General features: G+C 39.9%; 1 protein-coding gene across 4 annotated transcripts in view; it reads right to left on the bottom strand.

The window, feature by feature from the left end:
* lrp8 (low density lipoprotein receptor-related protein 8, apolipoprotein e receptor) overlaps positions 1-23,057 on the bottom strand; it is a 182,784-nt gene that overhangs the window by 74,605 nt on the left and 85,122 nt on the right. For all 4 annotated transcript variants that reach the window (XM_038715284.1, XM_038715286.1, XM_038715285.1 and 1 more), the window contains exon 3: positions 19,075-19,197. In XM_038715284.1, the coding sequence (XP_038571212.1) occupies positions 19,075-19,197 (123 nt within the window). The remainder of the gene's footprint in view (positions 1-19,074; positions 19,198-23,057) is intronic.

Genomic DNA, 23,057 nt, shown 5'->3' with positions numbered 1-23,057 from the left:
ATAATTTTCTGTAAAGTTTCTGTAGTGCTTGCTCAGCTTGTTGATATAGAGCAGGCTGTCCAAATGCATATATAAAGTAAATCTTCATTAATAGTTTATGGTTTCATTGAATTTTATTTTGAGGAAATAGCTCTGTCCTTTAAGTATTTTTTCTAAAATGAAAAAAACCTGTTTTTAAACAGGTTTTGTTGGTCCTGGGGTCAGAAAAACCATTTGGCACATAGGGCACAATGCAGTCTTTTAATTCAAGCAAGTCCACAACCAGAAGTGGTTCAGACTTGTTATTCTCCTCACATGGCCTGCCTAAGTGTCTATTATAAGGAGGCTATAGGGGTGGACTGAGCAAGGTGCTTTATGCTAATGAACTTTTGATTAACTGCCTTCTTAATTTCCCTTCACAAGGAGGGAGGGGATTCGAGCATTGTAGCACTGCACCACGTCCTCTCTCTTGCTGCCTGCCTAGCATCAAAGCCAGCCTCCCGGGTGATTGATACAGACGGCCCGTGGCCCTGCAGGCTAATGCTAAGATAATTTATTTATTATGAGGTGTGTGTATGAGGCTGGGAGGTAATATAAGTTATCCTTTTGACAGTGCATCAAAACAAAGGCACGTGAGGGTATGTGATAACATGTACATGTTGAATAGGGAGGAATGGAAGCTTATGGATGACATGCATTCCCCTACAATCCAGACAGCAAAGGGCTGATTGATTAAGTACCATGCTTCAACATCTTTCTATGCAAACACCTGAGAAACATGTCTCATCATATCCATGGAATATTACAAATGCCCAAATACTCTGCACTGCTGTGAATATCAATTGGCTTCACATGTACTCCAAAGCAAAATGCATACCATGTTGAAGGCATTTATAGTTTCATAAAAATATAGAAAAACAGATACTTTTTTAAAGGGTTTCTAATGGTTCCCAAGTATATTATATTATAGAGTAGTAAAATATGAACATCATGAGTATCAGAAATGCCCACGAGTAATGAGCGTGATAATGTATGTAATACTATATGAAGAAAGTGAGAATGAGCATTGCACTTATTTCTTGCATATGTTTGACACATCATCAATTAAGTCTGAACTAACAGGGGGTCCATAACAGGTGATCACCTGTGAAATAGGATAATTAAACTTAAGTTTCAGTCATGAGGTTGCAACATAAATTGGCGAGTGCCTGCTTGACAACAGTAAATTTTTATTGCTTTGCTACTCTGCAGTAAAAACAGGGCCAAGGCATTCCTTGAATCAATACAAAACCGTACATTGGGCCACGCTGGTAACTCAGTCTGCTTATATAGAGAAATATAAAATTTCAGCCATTTAACTTTAGACAATTTAATAATATACCAGGCAACTAACATTAACATGTCTCAAGCGCAAGTCTTTATTGTTAGCAATAAATGAAACAGGGAAAAAGGTGTATAGAGGGTGGAGATAGACAGGTAAGGCGAATGGGATGAAGTAGGGCAGAAAAAGGATATAGAGAAATGTAATAGGGGTCAGATACAGGTCACATAATGGACAATATCAATGCAGGTACAAACTAGAGGAAATTAGACAGAGATACTGGAGAGACACAGAGGTATTGGTTTGGAATCTGATCAAATTGGGGCTTCTTGTGACCTAAGGACCTATAAATTCAAATACAATAGACATCAAATACTCAACTAGCCACGCACTTATGAAGCTCTACAAACTCTACACCAACACATAAACATGCACATTAAAAGACAAACAAAAACAGGCTCCTCTGCAACACATTTACAGATGTGGGCAGGATGACATCTTAGCACAGCAGAGTTTTGGAGAAGTAGTCCATAATGAAGATATTTCTATTTTCAGTGTCTGCAATTTAATTCAAGTAAGTGGATAGTAGAAGTAGTGGGTGCACAGTTAATCCCTTTCAGGAATTGCACTGCATATAGTATGAATGAAATGCTTTTTTTTTTTTTTTTGATGTAACCTTTTTAAAAAGGAGGAAAAAAACTGGAGTAGACAAAAGGACAGGAGGCAGGGGAACCTTAGGCTCACAGAGTGCTCATATGCGTCAATGATTCATACAAGACCAGAGATGCATGGACCAGCCAATTATTCATTTTGTCAGAATTTTACAAGTCTAATGGTTTGATCGGTTGCGATGGATCATATCGCCATGGTGACGGTAATTAACCTCGTTACAAGCAGTGGCCTTATTTTCACAGGGTTGTTAAGGTAAGTTTAGGGGCATAATGGTGTGTGTCCACGCATGCGCCCATTAGTTATATGCACCTTGAAATGCACTTACCTTCTGTTTATTTATTTCTCACCACTACCAGCTGATTTTACTGGAGCTAACCTCTGCTCAGGCAACAGAGAGTTTAAATAGCAATAAAAAAAATTTTTTTTATTTGTTGCTTTTCTTTGTCACAAATTGTTGTATACTGAATATCTTTGATTTTAGACTTTTAGTTGAACAAAAAAAGATATTTAAAGAAAACAATCATTATCGTGCAGTTTCGACAGTTTGTAGAACGTAAGCTGTGATTAAATAGCAATAAACGGATTAAACTGATGCCAAAATAACTACAACATGATGCAGATTTGTTAAACATATGAATTCATGCTTTTTCAGGTCTGCCAGCAAGACAGCAAGACAACAACTTCTAAAATGTTTGTTTTATGAATGGAGTTTGGATCGATCAGGGCTATGCTATGCTAACTTGGTCACAGTAAAGTACAATGATAGCTGGAATAAAGTTACAGACACATGTTTTCTGAACTTACCAGGTAGTTAAAGCTCCTCGCTTTCTTTTCTCCAAGTAATGTCCTTTGTCCGGTTTTTATATAAATATGAAGTCGTAGTCCGACAGAGCTAACGACGCTAACAACAACACTGGAACCAGACGTGCACGGAAGCTAGCTGCTGAGAAGCTCCAGTGAAGATAAATCAACGTTGAAATCCCAAAAACCAAAGTAAAAAGCTAATTTAATAAAAGCAGTTAACTCCGAGCTCCTCCCGCGAGTAAACTGCATAGTTGTCAGAGCTGAATCCGACCGACTACGGGTATTTATTTCTCCAATGGTTGCAGCGCTGCTCCCTGCTCCTCTCCCCCAAGTTTAGCAGCCCTCTCCACGCAACGCTCCAAAGCCTCAGTGACTGATAGGCTATCGCGACTCAGCGTCATGCGACTTCTTCGCTTGAGTTGAAAATATTCAACTCACACGAATTCCTTCGCGTTCACGTCGCCGGCCCCGCCCCTTTCGCGTCGCTTCGCTTCTGGTCTGAAAGCACCATAAGCCTGTTCTCCTTGAACCTAAATGCATCTTTTGACAAAAAGCTTGCTTCAATAGATAAAACAAGTTGATGGTGATGATCACATGAAATGTAAATCTAGCTTCACAGGTTAATGACAATTCTTTCTTTTACAGTTTTAAATCTATATCAATCACTCGCAATGTGCAGGAAAATAATGCTTTATCCAGCATACACTCTCTTTGCGGGCACAATTACTTCACTTGAATTATTTTGGAGACAGAAGAATGTACTATACAGTAGGCATAATTATTGTATGCATTTGTGTTCACATTTTATGTAATGGTTACGTATATTTTTGTATGCATGACGAAGTGTGTGTTTGGTTGTTTGTAACATAATATATGTGTGAATGTATGAGTGTATATATTTTGTGTATATATATTCTCACATCGAGGGCATGATGTTTGATGGGCATGGAAAATGAGGACGGCTATAGAATGGGAGGTGAGTTAAAAAATACCAGAGTGGTTGAAAAGCAATGGTTGTTTGTGGTTTTGAATTTGGCAAACAATAACAAATAGTTTTAGTTTTCACCCCAACTTGTCTCAATATACTGTGCTGATATTCCTGACTGGTTATGACATTTACAGCAACCTCACCTCTTTGGAGTAGATGTAAGATGAATGGTACATGAAGACAGCATCAAAATGTTGCCATAGATATGCAATTAACCCCTACAGGAATTCACTGGATTAATAAGTGCAATATTTGAGGGTGGGGCAGTTGCTAACTATTAAAACAGCTTTAAATATTCAGGGATGTCTCCATAGTAAACTGGATGTTATAAGAATGTCTCGTTCACACATTTCTGTGTACTTTTTGACTCTTAAGTTTGGTTTTGTTGGGCAACCCCTTGGCGCTGAATGTCAATGAGGAGTCTGGGCTTAGCCAAGGCTGACCCGCTACATCTTGCCTCGAATGCCGTTGTAAAGGCAGCTCCAACCCCCTCTTGTCCTTCAGATGTGATCCAATTTACGGAAAGGGCGTATGTAGTTAATATCAGATTACATTTTAAATGAAGGTTAGTGTTGATTAGTGGCTTTCGTTGGAACGCTGATCTCCTATTATTTCAGCTCTGATGTAGAGATGGAGAGGGGGGGTGGGGGTATGCTGGTAAGAGAAAGATCAAAGTCAAGGGAAAGGAGAGAAAAAATGATCAGAGAGAGCAGGTGCAGAGAAAGTAGTAGGAAGGCAATAAAAGAACAAGGAGAGAAGGCAATAAAAGCCATGCAGCTGAGTAACATTAGGAAAAAACACAGGGAATTGTGACAATACTGAAAGAGAGTCTCAGATAGCAGAAAAGTAAAATGTGAATCAGTATGAATGAATTAATTTGTTTCCTCTCATCCACATGTACCTTGTGGGGAGGGACAAGCAACAGGGGCCCGTGTCTGGACGCGAACTGACAACACTGCAGCCACATGACAAACACCTGTGACCCGTGTCTGGAGGCACGTACAGTATGTGGCAACATGATGTGAATGCCTTGTCTACAAATAGAAAAAGCAGAAGCAGGTACCATGACATAAAGGTCTATTAGAAAATAATAAGTTTTCCATCAGTCTTTATAGCATCTTATTTCTAATACACCAACTTTCCCTTCTCGTTCAAGTGTAAAGTTCTGGCATTTCCATTCCACAAGATTTTTAGGAAAAAAATTAAAATGCAGAAAAACAGGTGGATGGAAATGTACCGAGGGTCAGTTTATGTGACTGAGATTTCTCATGTGTCTCTTAACTGGTACAAAGTTAAACTGGAGTGGAAACACTTTCTCTTTTGTACTCTCTCACTCTCTCTCTCTATCAAGGCTGCGTGAAGGAGGAGAGGGGGCTTGTTAAATGTGGAACCATTAGCACGGCCTGGACTATGGGTCTGTCAGTGCCGTGGGGAGGGAAGAAATACAGCGCGATACCAATGCTCTCATAGGAAATTGCCACTTTCTTCCAACAGGCCCCTCTTAATGGTTGTTTAGTAGACGACACATTGTGCATTAAAAATACCGCCAGTGGCTAGTGCCACAACTCAACTAATGAGAGATTGCAGGAGAGGCAGGCAGACAAAAGGAATGAGAGGGGAAAGGAGAGTCAGAGCCGCTATTTAGATCCAGTGTGAGGCTGAACTCTGAGCTTCTTCCTCCGTGGCAGTTTTGGGGCACAAAGGCAGGGGTGTAAAGATTAAAACAGGCAGCCAAATTATGTTGAGAGCCTAGTTGACTTATGAAGGCTTCTGAATGGACTTTTCTAATATCATAAGACAGCTACTGGCTGTCTTTCAGAGTCACTGCAAAATTACGGTTAAGGCTCAGATAAATTAAGGGCCTCAAAAACATTGTAATTCAGTCTGGCAAAAAGAATGTACTGCACAACTAGTTTCACGAAAGTCACACGAAAATGTGGAAACCCACAGAGAATGGGTGAAAATACCAATTCTTCAGTCTGCATGCATGTCTCTACGGATATAATCCTCAAAGAACTTTTGCTTGAATCATATGTTTATGTTATATTTATCTACTGCGCTAACTCAGAAAAGGAAGCTGCTGCCACCAATTTCATCCATGCAGCGATTTATCTCTCAACACCTGATAATTTATGTTAGACCAGCAATAAGATTACTGATGATGCATGTGATTTCGTCATGGCCACAGCTGTATCATCCTCTCTTTTCTCTTCTGCTTCTAGTTCATATGATTAATTTCTGACTATACCTGTTGTTATGACCATATGCTGCCTTTTTACTACTTTCTTCTTGCCTTAGTCTACATTGGATCTTTTTGCTTGTCTGACAGCTTTCTTGCTGCTTACTGTAAGCCTGCCTTTTGACCTAATAATGTTTTTATCACACCTGTTCTGTCTCCAGAGTCTGCTTTTGGATACAACATCAGTGATCCAGAGATACAATGTGGGGTTTCCTTGGAAGAGAAGGAATATGAAAATAATCTTAATCAAGTAGAAAAGAAAAGATGAAAACATAATTGTTATTATGGTAAAACACAAGGAAAAGCAATCCCATCAGGCTGGTCCAGCTCCACAAGATGCCCTCTGAGAGCAAAAACATATTGACCACCAATCAATCGTAACCAGCCGAGAGCAAGGGTCACTAATTGAACGGAAGAATGGAATTGACGAAAGAAATCAAATGGTGGCTGTTGCTGCGTAGGTGGTTTTCTCTGTTTTTATTGCCATGTACAGTGTAAACAAGGAAGCAAGTTTGCTGTAACCAGCTGTTTCTACTCCACGCAACCACAACACAGGAGTCTAAATGTTCTCTGATATCAGAAAATGTTTACATAATAATTAAAACAGATTTGAAAATGTAGGTTCGAACAGCAATCAATCAATTCGATGAAATTTGAACTTGATCAATAAAAAAAATTCAAATTTGAGTTGTAAGAGGATGCTGCAAGCTACACTCAAAATGAATTGTTTACTTAAACTGTTTACCTGGAACTGGTTCGTTACATGTACTGTAACACTAAAACTATGGGATTTTCTCTGTGTAACTTATTGTAGTTCTATCATTAATGACCACTTACAATTTCATCATAAATTGAGTATTCTTACAGTATTTCATTAAGCTGCTAGATCGCAATGTTTTTTTTATGTCTAGTACGATTCTTGATGTATATGTAGCTGTTCAGTGGCTATTCTGTATCTTCCTTGAGGGATCAATACACTTTAACTTATTACTGATATAAATCAAGCTAAAGACATATGTGGTTAATGAGATGCCACAGAATACAGCAAGATAAGCAGAACAATGCACACAAGGGCCTGAGATGATGGGCTTACAATATGAGAAGAGAGAGAGAAAGATACAGAAAGAGAGATGACCTTTAATGTTACTTCTTCCCAGCAGCTTCTAAGGTGACATTAAACTCACTGTCAGTATTATATCTTGAATTATGTATGAGTCAGATTTCACAAACAAACGCGTGCACACACACGCACACACGCGCACACACACACACACACACACACACACACACATATCAGAGTATGCGTCTGGAGACAACTACTAAAAACGGGGATGGTGCCAGTGTACAATGACAGCATTGGTGGTTTGTACAAATGCTTAAAACTAAATATGTTTACATTTTCCTGACCAGCAACCTATTGCACTTAAGTGACTGTCCCCTCTCAGTAGCAAAAGCTACTTTGCTTTGTAGTGTTATGCAATAGGAAATTTTAATGTTGTTAAACTGCCACAAAAAATCTTGGTTGGCTGGATGGATGGATTGAGATGGCAGATTGCATCATGTCTCCTACCAAACAGTCAGTGTTGGTTTCTTTTGACTCTGACCACAATCTTTCTCTAATAGTGTTGGGCCAATATCAATTAAGTTGATTTTAAACTTATTCAAAACCACTGATGGTAGTCACTACTGAACATTACTGAAACTGCTGAGCACGGCAAGCACAGAAATATGTGTCATTTGATCATTTTGACAGCTTGAATCACACCAACCTACTTAACGGTTAAAAAGAAAGTGAATGACTGAAACTGAGGAAGTTTGGTATGTGTGTTTGTGCAGTGTGTGTGTGTGTGTGTTTGTGTGTATTTGTGGCTAGTGGTGAAATTCAGCTCAGGGCAATAGTGTCTCTCTATTAAAAGAACACGTAGCAAGAGACTAGAGACAAATTAAACTATTCTAACTCTGAAGTAGAAGCTCAGAGTGACCTATGAATGCTCAATCATACCAGTGACACACACACACACACACACACACACACACACACACACACACAGATACACAAACGCACTTGCGCCTATCTGTGCGCCCATGGGAGTATTGGTCTTAAAATGAAGTGTGGTCAGGCAAAATGTTGCCGCATTGCTATCTTGAGGCAGCAGGAAGCAATTGCGCCATTGCCCCCCCCTAAAAAATAGGTCTAAAGTCAACGGCGCAGCATTTCACTGTTTTTTGTTATTTTAGGGGTGCATTACTCAGATGGTAAGAGAGATGCTGTGCGCATTTACATACAAGGCACAGCAGCGTATTATTAAAATCTCCCAACATGCCGACAGGATCGGTCACGATCTAATGTTCATGTTGTGTGTACTTCTACATGTCCAAAAGGACAAACAGTCCAGGTTCATCATAGTTTATAATAATGCAATAACGCAGTGAGGATCCAGACGTTTAAAAGAGGAGACAGAGTCTGTCTGTCTGTTAACAGACTCCAGTCTGCAGTGGAGTTCAGACACTTTACTGATAAACCACAGAGCTGCAGAGTAACATTAGGCTTCATGATCAGAGACGGTTTTGATATCACGTCCACACTTTCCACAACCCCCTCTCTGATGTGAGTCTACCATTCAATCAGTCAATTGATGTTTTTTATAATGCGCCATTCATCCATTTTATATTATATATTTATTTATATATTATAATAGCATTGTGCAGAGGTGTGTGAGTGGACCTGGCTTTTAAAGGGAATGGGAGATGATACTCGATTGGTGTATTGCATGTTACGTCCAAACCACACCCATGACTAATTCACAGACTAAGTACAACCCTTCTAAACCATGTGCCTGGCGCACTGACAATTTTTTCCGCCGTCAAACTAGCAAAACTGGAGTCGGACACGTCCCAAATGCAACTGCGCCACATGCTTCATGCCATGTGCTTAGATTGTTAAAATAAGGGCCCAGAGTGTGCATCTGTTTCAATGTGTATGTATTACTACATATGTATTTCGTGATGGAGGTGTCACTGACTTTTGACTTGATTGAATGAGAAACACAGGTAAAAAAGGAAAGCACATTAGAGAGAGAGCCAGAGAGAGAGAGAGAGAGAGACCGACCACCTGGGAAATTATGCCTGCCACTACCTCAAGCATGAAATTAAAGCTGTCCGACAATGCAACTCACTGGATTCTTCCCGTTCATATTCTAAAATAATTAACTAGCACAACCTTTTGCCTCCATGCTATTATATGCTGACCTGCCTATTGTCTCAGCAGACACAGACAAGGAAAAACCCACCTCAGTATACAGGAGCAGATGGAAGTGATGACAACAGGGACAGAAAGAGGTGGAGGGGAACTTTAGTTGTCACCAAATAACAACTGGCTTCAGAGTGGTGTTAGACTGATATCCTGGGCCAGTGCCGGAAAATTAAACATCAGATTTCTCTTTGATTACACAATTTCAAATTCATCACTTTTTCGTATAAATGTACAAATCTATAGGAGTTATTCTAATAGACTAGGTTTGAGACACTTTTATACTTAAAAATGTTGCAAAAAAGTTATTCTTACAAATACATAAATTTAGCATAATCTAAAAAATCAGCTTGTGAGTCTGTACAGATGCACAGCAGTGCTTTGCGCTCAATACTAAAATTAGGATGCTACAATGCTCACAATGACAATACTGACATGACATGACTGGAGAACATGAATGCATGTACAAAACTTTATGTAAATCCATCAAATAGTTAGCTTATAAACCAAAGTGGTGGACTGATATTGCTATCCTTAGAGCAACGCCACCAGCGGGGCTAAAAATGGCAATATTACTACTAGCCTCGCATCCAAATTAAAATTCACAGCAGGTACTAAAGTAGAACATAATACTACATGTCTAACATGACATACAACAGCAAGCAGTTTTGAGAGTGTTGAGTTACATTATGTAGTCAAAGAGCAATCATCGTCATCAGAAACATCCTCATCAACATCCTGCAATCATGACTGCCAAGCACGACAGTCCGGCCCCTCCCTATATAAACATTCAGGAAGCTCAACAATAAAACAAGTCGCAATACTTGTTTGACTAAACAGTATCAACAAGACTAGTAGCAGTTGTCTTCCAGCTTTCAATACCTTCGCTACAGTTTTCACCGCAGTAGTGCTTTAATTACCATATGAAGAAGTCAGTAGTGACTCGATATGAGCTTTCTAAATCAAACACACTACAGAAAGTGGGAGAGAAGTCATGCTGTGATGAAAGACACTGCTTTGACAGTTTGTGTCTTTAGATTAATATGTTTCATCAGATGGAATGAAATAAGTAGCAAAGTTTGAGATCATGGAGGTTTTAATGCCCTGTGGTGTTGGGTGAAAAGACCGAATGGGATGATCATTACAAAGTATTAAACACATCAACATGTGTAATACTATGTTTATGACATTTACTGGCTTATTTGACATTGTCTTATGCAATGACACAACTTTTTTTAGTGTAAAGGTGAGGAGTTCAGAAACAGAAAACAGGGTTTAGGTTGCGGAATAGTACATTTTAACATCAATGAAAAGAATTCTGGCCCTCATATCAAAGAACCACTCAAGAAAAAAATGGTCCTTTTTTTTCTTTTGAATAAATTAAAATCTAACTGCTTTTATATTATAATAGCAGCGCCAAAGGGAATAAGACTGTTTTCTCATTTTTATCTCAACATTGTATGCTTCTGTACCGTGGTGTGTCACTTGGAGTTACTTGACTAAAGTTATCAAAATTCTCATTTGTGTTTGCCTTTTTTCCCCTATTATGTTTCACATTGAGTTTAGAAGCTTTTCAGCACAGTCTTTGTCAGCATGCCTTCGAGTATGAAATACGCCTGAGTGGACTTGTAATGATAAGATTTCTTACTTTGATGATACAAGACTTGTATGTTATGAATATAAAATACCCTCCATATCCTCCAAATAATACGAAGCTGAAGCACTCTTGAATACTTTTCTCTCTATATCCAAATTTTTTAAGCATCTCTTGGACTTGTGCGGGGCTTTCGAATGTTGATCCACTATGTGGGTAAGTGAAGTTGGCCGAGTGTTCTGATGTTGCAATTCTGTAACCTTTATCTAAACAGGGACACATGGGCGGCGAGAAGAGCTCACTTTAATCCCTGGAGTGTAGATATAGAGGAGCAGAGCCGAAAGAGTGTGCACACATAAAGACGGAGTTTAAATAAGGCTTTGGAGAGTCTACGCAGCTCTTCTAATCAGCACTGATTGTCAAACTGCAGGAACCTGCTGATGCCACTCAGAGAAAATGCATACTGACTTTGTACTGTCTAGACTACACCCAAGAAATCAAAGCTTTGATGTTTGGTACATGGATTATGAATATCAGCACCCCACTATGTTATCTACACATTATGTTAACAGATGTGTAAAAATATACAGATGACCCAACAGTAGTCAAGGATGAGCATTTATATATGAGTAACACATTTAACCATTTAGTACTAAAAAACAATGAGGGTGCTTAAAAAGTTTTAATGAATATTCATTTGCTTCACATCAATTATCACGTGGCTTAGGATGTTTATTGTTCAAGACTGTACAACCGTGGAAAGTAAGTTTCACCATAAAGAAACAATATTAACTTGATCCTTTTGTTGCCCCCATCTACATCAACAGAGCTGTAGTAGAGTGTTTATCAAGCTTCAGATTCCTTGGCATGCACATCTTTGATGATCTCACCTGCTCCTTAAACTCATCCACCCTAGTCAAAAAGGTGCAGCAGCACCTTTTCTACCGACAGAGACTTAACAAAGTCCTGTGTCCTGGGATCCTGCTGGACTTACCAAAATGCTTTGATGCTGTTTATACTGTATAGCCTTATATCTCCATTCTCTCTGTCCACATCAACTCTATATTTTTAATATATTCATATATATTGTATAATGTCTTTATATTGTAACTCCACTGTACAAGAAATAGCTTAACTGCATTTATCTGTATAAAACGCTACATTTCTGCACTTCTGTAGATGCAGACCTGCAGCGAAAAGAGAGAAAAGACTGCATGCTGTGTTTAACTCTAAAGCTCAGTGAGTGGATAAGGGGAGAGCGACTGATTTAAAAGCCGTCACTAAGAGTGTCACTGAGTAAAACCCCATAGCTGTGACTTCGGGCATGATCACTGGTGTAACATGGACACTGGGCTGCTTGTCATCACAGAAGTAGATCATCAGATTGTGAGGTTTATTGCACCTTCAGAAATATCGGCTGCCTTCCTTTCAACACACAGCTCCGCTGCTTACGGGAGCAAATATCTCATGAGTTTTGATAGGCAATTATTTGCAACTTGTAACCAATCAGATGGTGCCATGGCGGGAGATTGAGCAAGACAGACAGATAGAGAAGCAGCTGGATCAGAGCCAAAGTAGCACATTTAAAAATAAAACCACAGATCAATCCGAACCATGAGTTTTGGTGAATTCCCCCGCAAATCGCACCCTGCCTATTGATAATGTAGCAAGCTATTGCTGAGGGATGAAGTCTGCACTTACGATCGGTGCAGAACATTGTGGGCACTAAGGTTGGGAGAAATAATCGATTCTTAGATGCATTGCGATACGGACGTATAAAAATCAATTATTTAACGCAAAAGATGGAACTCGCGGAAGTGCAGCGCCTGCAGAATGAATAACCACCCTACTAAATTGTCACACAATTGTTAATATCAGTGTGCAAGTAATGATTTTAACTCGCACACTGCGAGCATGGTGACACTCGACGCTTGGCAGCTGCCTGCGTATCCTGTGTGTGAGGCCGAGCAAATGAGAGAGAACGAGCGGCAGAACGTGACGGTGAAAGTTAGCAGAGGAAAATATTAGCAGTAAGTTTCAGTCTGGTAGTAAACGTGAAGTAGGTCACAGTGTGTCTGTTAATAAACGTCTGTAGTTTCCTCAGCGGCTGGAAAAGTGAAGGCTGTTAGCGCTGCTAGCTAACATCTCCCCTGTACAAGGGCTGCTCTCTGTCCCCCACACCAGACTCCAGACTTTTGGGGACAGAACCTTCAGTGTCACTGCCCCCACCCTGTGGAACTCATCAGGGATGCAAACTAGTCATTTTAAGCTATTTAGGAGATGTTTCTTTTGGATTTTAATGCGTAAATTAAATGCTTAGTAATTATCCAGGGATCCTGTATAGAAAAACTTATGCATCAAGATGTATCGATAATCGTTTAATAATCAAATCGCAGCCCTCTGAATCATAATCGAATAGAATTGTGAAGGTGCCCAAAAGATTCCCACCCCTAGTGGGCACATACAAACACACTTTTATGCATATGCATTTTATGCACCGTCACCTATCTGATTGAGCATTTTCTCCAGAATCCCCTCTAGGCTTAGACTCATTTTCAGATGTGTAATTACAGACAACTCCTGAGGAGCCTGTGTCTATGTGGTTATAGACGCGTCATCGGAGGTCCATAGTTAATCAGCAGTCGATCGGAGGTCTCGGGGATCAGCCCATTGATTTCCTCCCAGGGAAATCAATTAAATCAAAGGCATTACTTAAACTGAACTCAGATCAGAAAGTGGAGGACATACAGCAGGAGAGAGCATGAGGAGATCAATGTGTGTTACACATTGGAAAATATCGTTTGAAAGAACAGTGTCACAGAAACTTGTAGAAGGTATGCCAAAGCCCATTGAAGCTGTTCTGGTTGTTTGTGGTTGCCCAATTAGTGCAACATTTTGTGTTGGTTTTTCCTTTAATTTGTCATCTGTTTACAGTGACAAGGTACAAAATACAAAAATCTGATATCTTTTTTTATATAAATGGTAACCATCCCTCTAATATCTCATAATGGCAATACTGGATGAAATGTACAGGAGTTTTGCATCAAACCTATGAAGTCAATTAAGTAATGGATTATCTATAGCCGCGTTTCGACCAAAGGAACTATACCCCAGAACTAGGAACCTTTGGAGGAACTCACTGCGTTTCCACCGAAGGGAACAGGGTCTAAATTTAGTTCTAGGGTCTTTATTTTACCGCCCAAAAAGTCCCTGCTTGGGGGGTAGTACTTTCAGAAAGTACTGGTACTTTGTGGGGGTGAAGCTTGCCTTGCAGTGAATTTCTGAATTGGCATCAGTCAGGAAGATTTTACACAGACCCGAAGTCAGTCTCCTGCTCCCAAAAAAATAAAAAAACACCTGATTACAGCAGGTAATAAAGCTTGTTAAAAATCCTGTTCCTCCGACGCTCAGGCAGGCACAACCTTCCAAACTGTCACAATTTTATTTTTGTGTTGCTTTCTCTGTGCTGGAGCTATTTTAACTTGATGGCTTCATCCAGTTTGTTATTAAATTTGTAATGAACTTTATTATTTAGCCTATAGTTTTCATTATATTCCAATCAAATCTGATGTTCATTTATTATTTTTGCTTATGGACAGTGGTTACAATGCAGCCTACATCAGCTGTTTAATTTGCCTAATCTTCACAGGTCTTTAGACCATGGTGGAAATGCATACAACAATGGGCTGAAGGAACCTTTTAGTTCCTTGAAAAGAGATCTGGGGAGTGGTGGAAATGTGGCTTATGACCAATTTCCAGAAAATTGTTTTAAAACTGTATGTAAAAGTTTTTTTCCCCACATTGCATTCATATGCAAAAATATGCACACATTCTGCTGCATGCACCCCCCCCCCCCCACGCACACACACACACACACACACAGCTGTGAGGATCAATGTGACTGAGAAAGTTAGAGAAGCTCTCACAGTATCTGACCTTGATTAGACATAATGAGACTTAACCACAAGTCCGCTAATCTGATGGAATGACTTACAGATTCACCTTGTGATGAATACTAAATACAAGCATTGACTCTAGCTTTATACACAAGCTTTTGCGGGCGCAAAAACTCATACCCTTTATAGACATGTGCACTTATATGCACTCACACCCACACGTGTCCTTGGCCTGGCCCAATCAGACTTATTACTTTACTTCAAAGGGGTCTTTGATCACCTCTTTGAAAATCATCTTAATAAAAATTGTAAATAGGAGCTGGCCTGTAGTTATAGCCATACGGAAAGTTTTGTGATAAGACAAAAGTGGAAAGACTGACCTCCAGTAGTTCTGCTCTGTTCTGGTTATTGGTTATTTCTGAAATTAATGTATGAACCCCTGTGAAATACCAGTGAATTTTATAGTATATCTGGATTATACTCCTACATTAGCAGCTGACCAGTTTCAACTCCACTGTTGAACATATTGCTCATGCTGCTGGCAAAGCACCATACAACTCAGCTGATTCCTAATGAGAGGACTTCCAAACTCTGGCAACCTAGTTAGTGTGAAACACTAAACTACAGTTTTTTCAAACCAACTACAGCACAACACACTCAAGGATACAGGTTACAAGATGAAATACAAAACAAGTTTGAAGGTTCATCAAATGCGACAACACTGTACAGCGCTTTGTACTGCTTTGAGGCAGAATTTTACCACTCTGGACCGTTACCATAGCATCAACATTTAAAAGTTCTACCTTGCTGGTTGAATGTGCACTCTGTTGTGGTAAGTTAAGCCACTTTTCACCAAATAATCCACATTTTTTTTACCCCAATGGCACTCAGGCTGTGCCAACACAGTAGTCTGAATGAGAAGGTTCTGAATGAGGAATTAGCCTGTGTTGTGTTTTTGTCAATCTGAACATAGCCTTCAGAAAAGTTCAGTCTTACACATTTGGGCTGCTTTGAAAAGGCAATGGGACAACGCATCTACTTATAAAAACGACAAAATGACTGCTGAGAGTAGTTTAAGCAGCTTGAATATGGATCACCTTCACAAATAGTTTGTTACTTTCAGCAATTTGGATATTTGAGGCACAGTCTCTCCCAAAACAATCAATTTATCTTTCATGAAACTCGCCCAAGCCATACCTTAAGCCATTAGCATCTATACCTCTTTTACTCTTCTCTCTCAAACTCATATTTGAGCCATACCTTTACATAAAGTTTACATTTTATACAATTGTTTCTCAAGTTCTTTCTCACCCAGTCACTGACAAACTTTTTCAAAGACTCCCCTTTCCTTGAGTCGTTTTGGTAACTTCTGTAAACTCTTTCTTAGCATGAACAAAATTTCAAAATTGTATAAACTAAACTAAGCAAAGCTATTATATAGCATCTTAAAGCCCCTGTGTGTCAAAATATTAATTAACCTCTACTATACTAGAGCCAGTTAACAACCTCCCTGTCTCCGGTCTCTGTCATTGCCCTAATTTTGCAGTCTTTCCATGTTTTGTGTTTTACTTTGGTAGAGCTGTTCTCGTGTGTTCCCAAGTAATTTACTTCTTGTTTTATTTTGTAATCTTCTGTGCCTGTTGTTCTTGTCTAGCTTTGTTCGTGTTATTGATTACCTGATGTGTTTCAGCTGTGCTTCCCTCCCTGCTCGTTTGCCCGTGTATACTGTATATTGTCCTCAGTTGTGTTCAGTGTTTGTGATGTCCTCTTCTGTGTTGAGCGTTCTGTCCTGTATCTGCACTTGTGGATTAATCTGTGGTTTGTACCTTATTCCATTGTTTTGGATTTTTTCCCTATGGATTATGTTTTTGTTTGGAGTAACTTTTGTTTGGACTATTGCCACAGAGCTCCCAGTGTAAGACTACTTTTCTTGTTTAATAAATCTTTGTTGGACTGCAATTGCCTCGCCTCTGTCTGCATTTGGGTCCACTCCTGTTTCCTGCCGCTGCACTCTTCTGCCCATGACACTTTTAGTATCAGCCCCCTGTGAATAGTGGGTTGCCTCTGCTGATTAAGAGTCCAACAATCAGTGTTTTTTTTCATAATTGCAACCTTTTAAATAAGAGTGTAACAGGTAAGGTCTGTTTGCAGGTTTTGTTTCATTTTTCATAATTACACTAGTGTACGGTGAGAACATAAGCCTTAAAATCACGTAAGCTGATTTTGAGTATTTTGTGCTGGGAAAATGGGCTCCTAGATGCTAATGGTGATAACAATCCTCACATGCATTACTTCATGCACGGTAGTTCTTTTTCCAAGTGTCTTAAATGGATTTTATTTAACACAAAAAGCAAGGTGTTTCACAAACTGACAGGTCATTGTAGGTTTTAGCTATACTGGCTGCATTGCCTTCCACAGAAACTGCTTTGTTTCGTGCTCCATGAAAATTGTGTGGAAGAAGCAGGAATCTTGTCCAGTAATTTCCGCCCTCCATGGCCTTGATCAAAACATGTGTGAAAAAAACGAAAAAAAACCAAAAACGAATGAAAGCAATTTTCTGAGGCAATGTGCAAGAAAGAGAAGATTGACACTGCGGCTGAAGCGCAGCAAGAAGTGACAGACTGAGCAACCTTGGGAGTGCTGTATGCTAAAGGAAAGTGAAGGTCCACTAGTTTAAACTCAAATTACATGACTTTAAAAAAACACAACAATTACACCACGCTAATGAGTATACAGTGGGGAGAACAAGTATTTGATACACTGCTGATCTTGCAGGTTTTCCTACTTACAAAGCATGTAGAGGTGTATAATTTTTATGATAGGCACACTTCAACTCCAGAAAATCACATTGTATGATTTTTAAATAATTAATTTGCCATTTTATTGCATGACATAAGTATTTGATCACCTACCAACCAGTAAGAATTCCGGCTCTCGCAGACCTGTTAGTTCTTCTTTAATAATAATAATCTGTATTTGTAGAGCACTTTTCAAAGTGCTTTAACAAGTGTAAAGATAATAATACCCAAAAGACAATACAAAAACAATACAAGATAAAAGCAAGAAAACACTGAAAAGACTAAAATACACATTTAAGCTAAATATAAAATAAGTAAAATAAAAGGGATAAAATAAAGTCAAATAAGATCGGGAAAGGCTCTCCTATAAAAGTATGTTTTAAGAAGGGACTTAAGATTGGATTAAAATCCTGCAGCGCACGCAAGGTCCCCCTGCTCAAGCCAGCGCATGTCCAGGCCCGTCTGAGGTTTGCCAATGACCGTCTGGATGATCCAGAGGAGGAATGGGAGAAGGTCTGATGAGACAAAAATAGAGCTTTTTGGTCTTAACTCTACTCGCCGTGTTTGGAGGAAGGATGAGTACAACCCCAAGAACACCATCCCAACCGTGAAGCATAGAGGTGGAAACGTCATTCTTTTGGGATGCTTTTCAGCAACGGGGACAGGTCGACTGCACCATATTGAGGGGAGGATGGATGGGGCCATGTATCGCGAGATCTTGGCCAACAACCTCCTTCCCTCAGTAAGAGCATTGAAGATGGGTCGTGGCTGGGTCTTCCAGCATGACAATGACCCGAAACACACAGCCAGGGCAACTAAGGAGTGGCTCTGTAAGAAGCATCTGAAGGTCCTGGAGTGGCCTAGCCAGTCTCCAAACCTGAACCCAATAGAAAATATTTGGAGGGAGCTGAAAGTTCGCCCAGTGACAGCCCTGAAACCTGAAGGATCTGGAGAAGGTCTGTATGGAGGAGTGGGCCAAAATCCCTGCGTGTGTGTGTGTGTGTGTGTGTGAAAACCTGGTCAAGAACTACAGGAAACGTATGATCCCTGTAACTGCAAACAAAGGTTTCTGTACCAAATAATTTCTGCTTTTCTGATGTAACAAATACTTATGTCATGTAATAAAATGCAAATTATTTAAAAATCATACAATGCGATTTTTCTGGATTTGTTTTAGATTCCGTCTCTCACAGTTGAAGTGTACCTAAGATTAAAAATTAAAGACTTCTACATGCTTTGTAAGTAGGAAAACCTGCCTATACTTGTTTTCCCCTATTTAAGAAAATGCGTTTTTTTTTTTTTTTGTAGACTTGCAATTCATTAAAAATGCACGCATGCATGAATGAACATGTACCGATACAAACACACACACTTACACTAGTCGCTGCTAACACATTTGAGACATGTCAAAGGTGTATGTGGATCCAGACCCACCTGGCTGTGTGTTCATGGCCTTCCCTCTGTCTGTGTTTGTATGTTTGTCTTTGTGGTTGTGTTTGTCTGTCGGTCAGTGTATTCTGTACAGCTACTTACTGCAAATTGCATCAGCCTCGTCCGAACCGTCTGCACACTCTGGTTCCCCATCACAGCGCCACCTTGCAGGAACACACTGTCCATTCTTACAGGCAAAGTCTGTGGTCGCACAGGTCTTCTTTGCTGTGGAGACAAAGGTAACATGCACTATTACTGTATGACTCAAAGACAAAGAAGAAAGCAGTATTGTTCTCAAATATTTTATTAGATATTTAATGGGAAAAATTCTCTGGAGCACAGAAAGTAATGTCTGAATAGAGATAGAAAACAACTCTATAAACTGGACACACTGATGACAGGTGATAATATAGACAAACATTTTAAAGTATTAAGTGGTAAGTTAACGTGTCAAAAGTTGGATAATCCACTTAACGACGCTAGGCAAGAAACATTTAGTTTAATCATCAGCAGGTAATGTTTTGATGCAGTTGGTTGCAGGCTGGAGTCTTGGTGGTGTGTTCAAGTACAACATGTAACAGGAGGCATAAGGGGACAATAGACATTTGACTAGCGAGCCTTCGATGGTATCTGTTTGAAGTTGTTCTAGTGAATCAGTTGATCACATGAGTCTGTCTGAAAGTGTTTTGGCCACACCGAGTTGCACCCGTGTGTGTGTGTGTGCGCGTATGCATCAGATTGTATGCAACATTTTTTTTTTCCCACTTCCAGTCTCCCGATGAATCTATACTGATGTTATATATTTTGCAATATATTGTTTAAATTATTTTCATGGAGGACCAAACTGATTTGTTACACACTTTTAGTGTTACAGGTAGGTACATTTACTCATGAAATATTAACAGTAAGAAGTTAAGCATAGAGTTGGTTTCAGTATAGCAACATATCACATTTGACAAACTGGAACAGATTTAAAGTATTATCTGAACGATTGCTGAGTGGTTTGCTTTTAGGCAGAGGGAATGAGCAGTGCATTGCCAGCTTTAAAAGAACCCCTTTTTGCGAGAGTGTGTTGGCTATTAGTTGCCTGTCTGAACTGGCTCAGAGGTTTTGCCCCATTTTAACCATCCCATGATCCGCCTTCATAGTCCAGCCCAGTCTCTACAGAACCGGCTCTGGCTGTGTCTCGCAGTTTCCTGATACCCTATGGACTCAAAAGGTTTTGTGCAGTCACGTTCTCCAAGCAAGGGGAAAATTGAAGCACTTGAGTCTGTCATGGGGAGAGGCAAAAAAATCCTTCTCTTTTGACAGTGAGAGCCACTGAACACGAGAAAGCACTTGCTAGGCGTATTAGCAATGCCTCGCCTCACCATGATGAAATATACTGTACAGAGAGGGGGGTGGACAAACGGCAAGAAAGTGTGTCAGTAACCGTGTGTGTATGTGTGTGTTTTTGGTGGTGGTGTTTGTGTCGTGGTCAATTTCTGCTGATAAGTAGAGACGGTAACTGCTACTGTTCCATTTTCCTTCACGTGAGACTGGTGTTAAAGTGCTAGCCAAAGCAGTGAATGGGTGATTATACTACACGAATACTAAGCCAGAGACGTTTTATAGAGGAGACACGCCACTCAATTACATCCTCAATACAACTCTATGGGGAAAGCCCGTAACAGCAAAGATGGCGGTTATCCCACCCCTCCTACTAGAAAGCTAATTGTCTGCTTTTAACAGCCAAAGCAGGAAACATTTCAGCCAATCATGTGATTCCACTGACGTAAGGGTCTGTTTTACTTTGATTGCACATGCAATAAGTTCAATTTCTCTACCACGCCTGTTCTCAATCAAGAAATCACTTAAATAGGACCTGACTGGCAAAGTGAAGTAGGTCAAAAGATCCTCAAAAGCTAGACGTCATGCAGTTATCCAAAGAAATTCAGGAACAAATGAAAAACAGAGTAAGTGAGATTTATCAGTCTGGAAAAGATTATAAAGCCATTTCAAAAGCTTTGGGGAATCCAGCACACCACAGTGAGAGCCAATATCCACAGATGGCTAAAACATGGAACAGTGGTGAACATTCCCAGGAGTGGCCGGCTGACCAAATTTACCCCAAGAGCGCAGTGACGATTCATCCAAGAGGTCACAAAAAAAACCCACAACAACATCCAAAGAACTGCAGGCTTCACTGGCCTCAGTTAAGGTCAGTGTTCATGACTCCACCATAAGAACGAGACTAGCCTGCATGGCAGAGTTCCAAGACGAAAACCACTGCTGAGCAAAAAGAACATAAACTTGTCTCAGTTGCATTTTGTGTTTTACTTTGTCTAATATTTGAATTTGTTTGTTCTGAAACATTTCAGTGTGACAAAAATCAGGAAGGGGGCAAACACTTTTTCACACCACTGTATCTGCCCGGAGGCATTGCCAAGAGGGCTGCTGAGTGGCATGACTGGCCTGTAAGGACTTTGCTAAAGCTCACTATCCTTCAATCACCTGTGATTACATCATTTAAAGCTACAGTGTGGGATGGTCTTAAAAGACGGAAAAAATAAACCAAGAAAGAGACTAAATAGTCTATCAGTTTATGTGACCAAAGATAACAGCCTGATTATCTGAAATGATGTGTCACCGGTAACCGGGCTCCTAATTAAGCAGCAAAATAATTTACAATTTCAAACCAATAATGAAAATGGACGCAATTAACATTTAAAGGAAGTTTGACATTTCAGAAAATATGCTTATTTGCTTTTGCTCATGTCTGTATGTTAAATGTTAGCTTGAAGAAATGATTATTGCATATTTGTTTACAGTCACAAGTTTCAACTATTAATACCAGGTTCAAACTTTTACAATATGAGTGGTTAATGAGAGTTTACAAAGCAAACTGTAGGGAATATATACTCATGTGATAAGATTTGTATGTGCAGTTCAATATGAAATCAACCCCTATGGTTAGTGTCACATGCTTTGCTTTTAAAATATTCTAGCATAACAGCATTGGGGCATTGTTTCAAACTTAAAACTGTAAGGAATTGGTCCAACCCTGGCACTGTGTTAAATTCATTCCTACTCAGCAAGGGAAAAGCTTGCCAGCTTATTATCTTGTTGTTTATGTGTACAATAAAAGGAAGTGTTATGTCTGAGGGTATAAGTGGGAACCATAATAACAAAGTACATGCTAGAGGAACTGACAGCATCTCAGCTGTGGGGACCAAGGTTATTATTACCAAAGACGAACAAAATAACGAAAACTAGATGTGAAAAAACATTGTCGTTAACTGAAATAAAAATGAGTCTCTATAATTAAAATAACTAAAACTATATCGTAGGTTTGCAAAAATAACTAAAATAAACGACAATGAAAGAGTAAATGTCCTTAGTTTGCGTTAATTTATTTTATAGGACCTAATAAGCCTACATTTCGAGTGGATATGAAGCCAGAGGAACTGACGTTGCGGGGCCAGCAGTTTAGCGGTGCACGCGGTGATTAGTCGATAGGCACTTGTTGGTAAGCCGTGGGTGTATTATGATTTTGTCCTCCGCAAGAAGCGCTGGGTACGCTGCGTGTCATTTGGCTGTCCTGCCATCATTGCTTTATCTGTCAAGAGAGCACGGGGTCAGAAGAAGATACCATTTTATTGTCACATACATGTTGTGAAATTCATTCTCTGCATTTAACCCATCAAGGGAGCAGTGGGCAGCCACAATGCAGCGCCCGGGGACCAACTCCAGATTTATACATCAGTGTCTAGTCAATGGCACTGACTGGAGTACCTAACATGTTTTTGATGGTGGGGGAGCACCCGGAGGAAACCCACGCAGACATGGGGAGAACATGCCAACTCTACATAGAAAGGCCGGGACAACCCGACCCCGGTTTTGAACCCGCAACCTTCTTACTGTGAGGCCACAGTGCTATCCACTGGACCACCGTGGTGGTGAGGGCGGCATCTGGACGCAGCGTAGCAGGAGTCGACCGCTGTTACGAGGAGAGCCCCATGTAACATTAGGGGTAGGTTATCGGGGAGACCCTGGTAGGGATCGGCTGCGTAGTTGGTGGGATTTGAACATGTTTTCTATTATCT

This window comes from Micropterus salmoides, unplaced genomic scaffold, assembly GCF_014851395.1.
Source record: "Micropterus salmoides isolate LMB-PRFRI ecotype aquatic unplaced genomic scaffold, ASM1485139v1 Ms_hic_scaffold_13, whole genome shotgun sequence".
Taxonomy (NCBI): Eukaryota; Metazoa; Chordata; class Actinopteri; order Centrarchiformes; family Centrarchidae; genus Micropterus; species Micropterus salmoides.
This window is presented reverse-complemented; position numbering and strand designations above follow the sequence as displayed.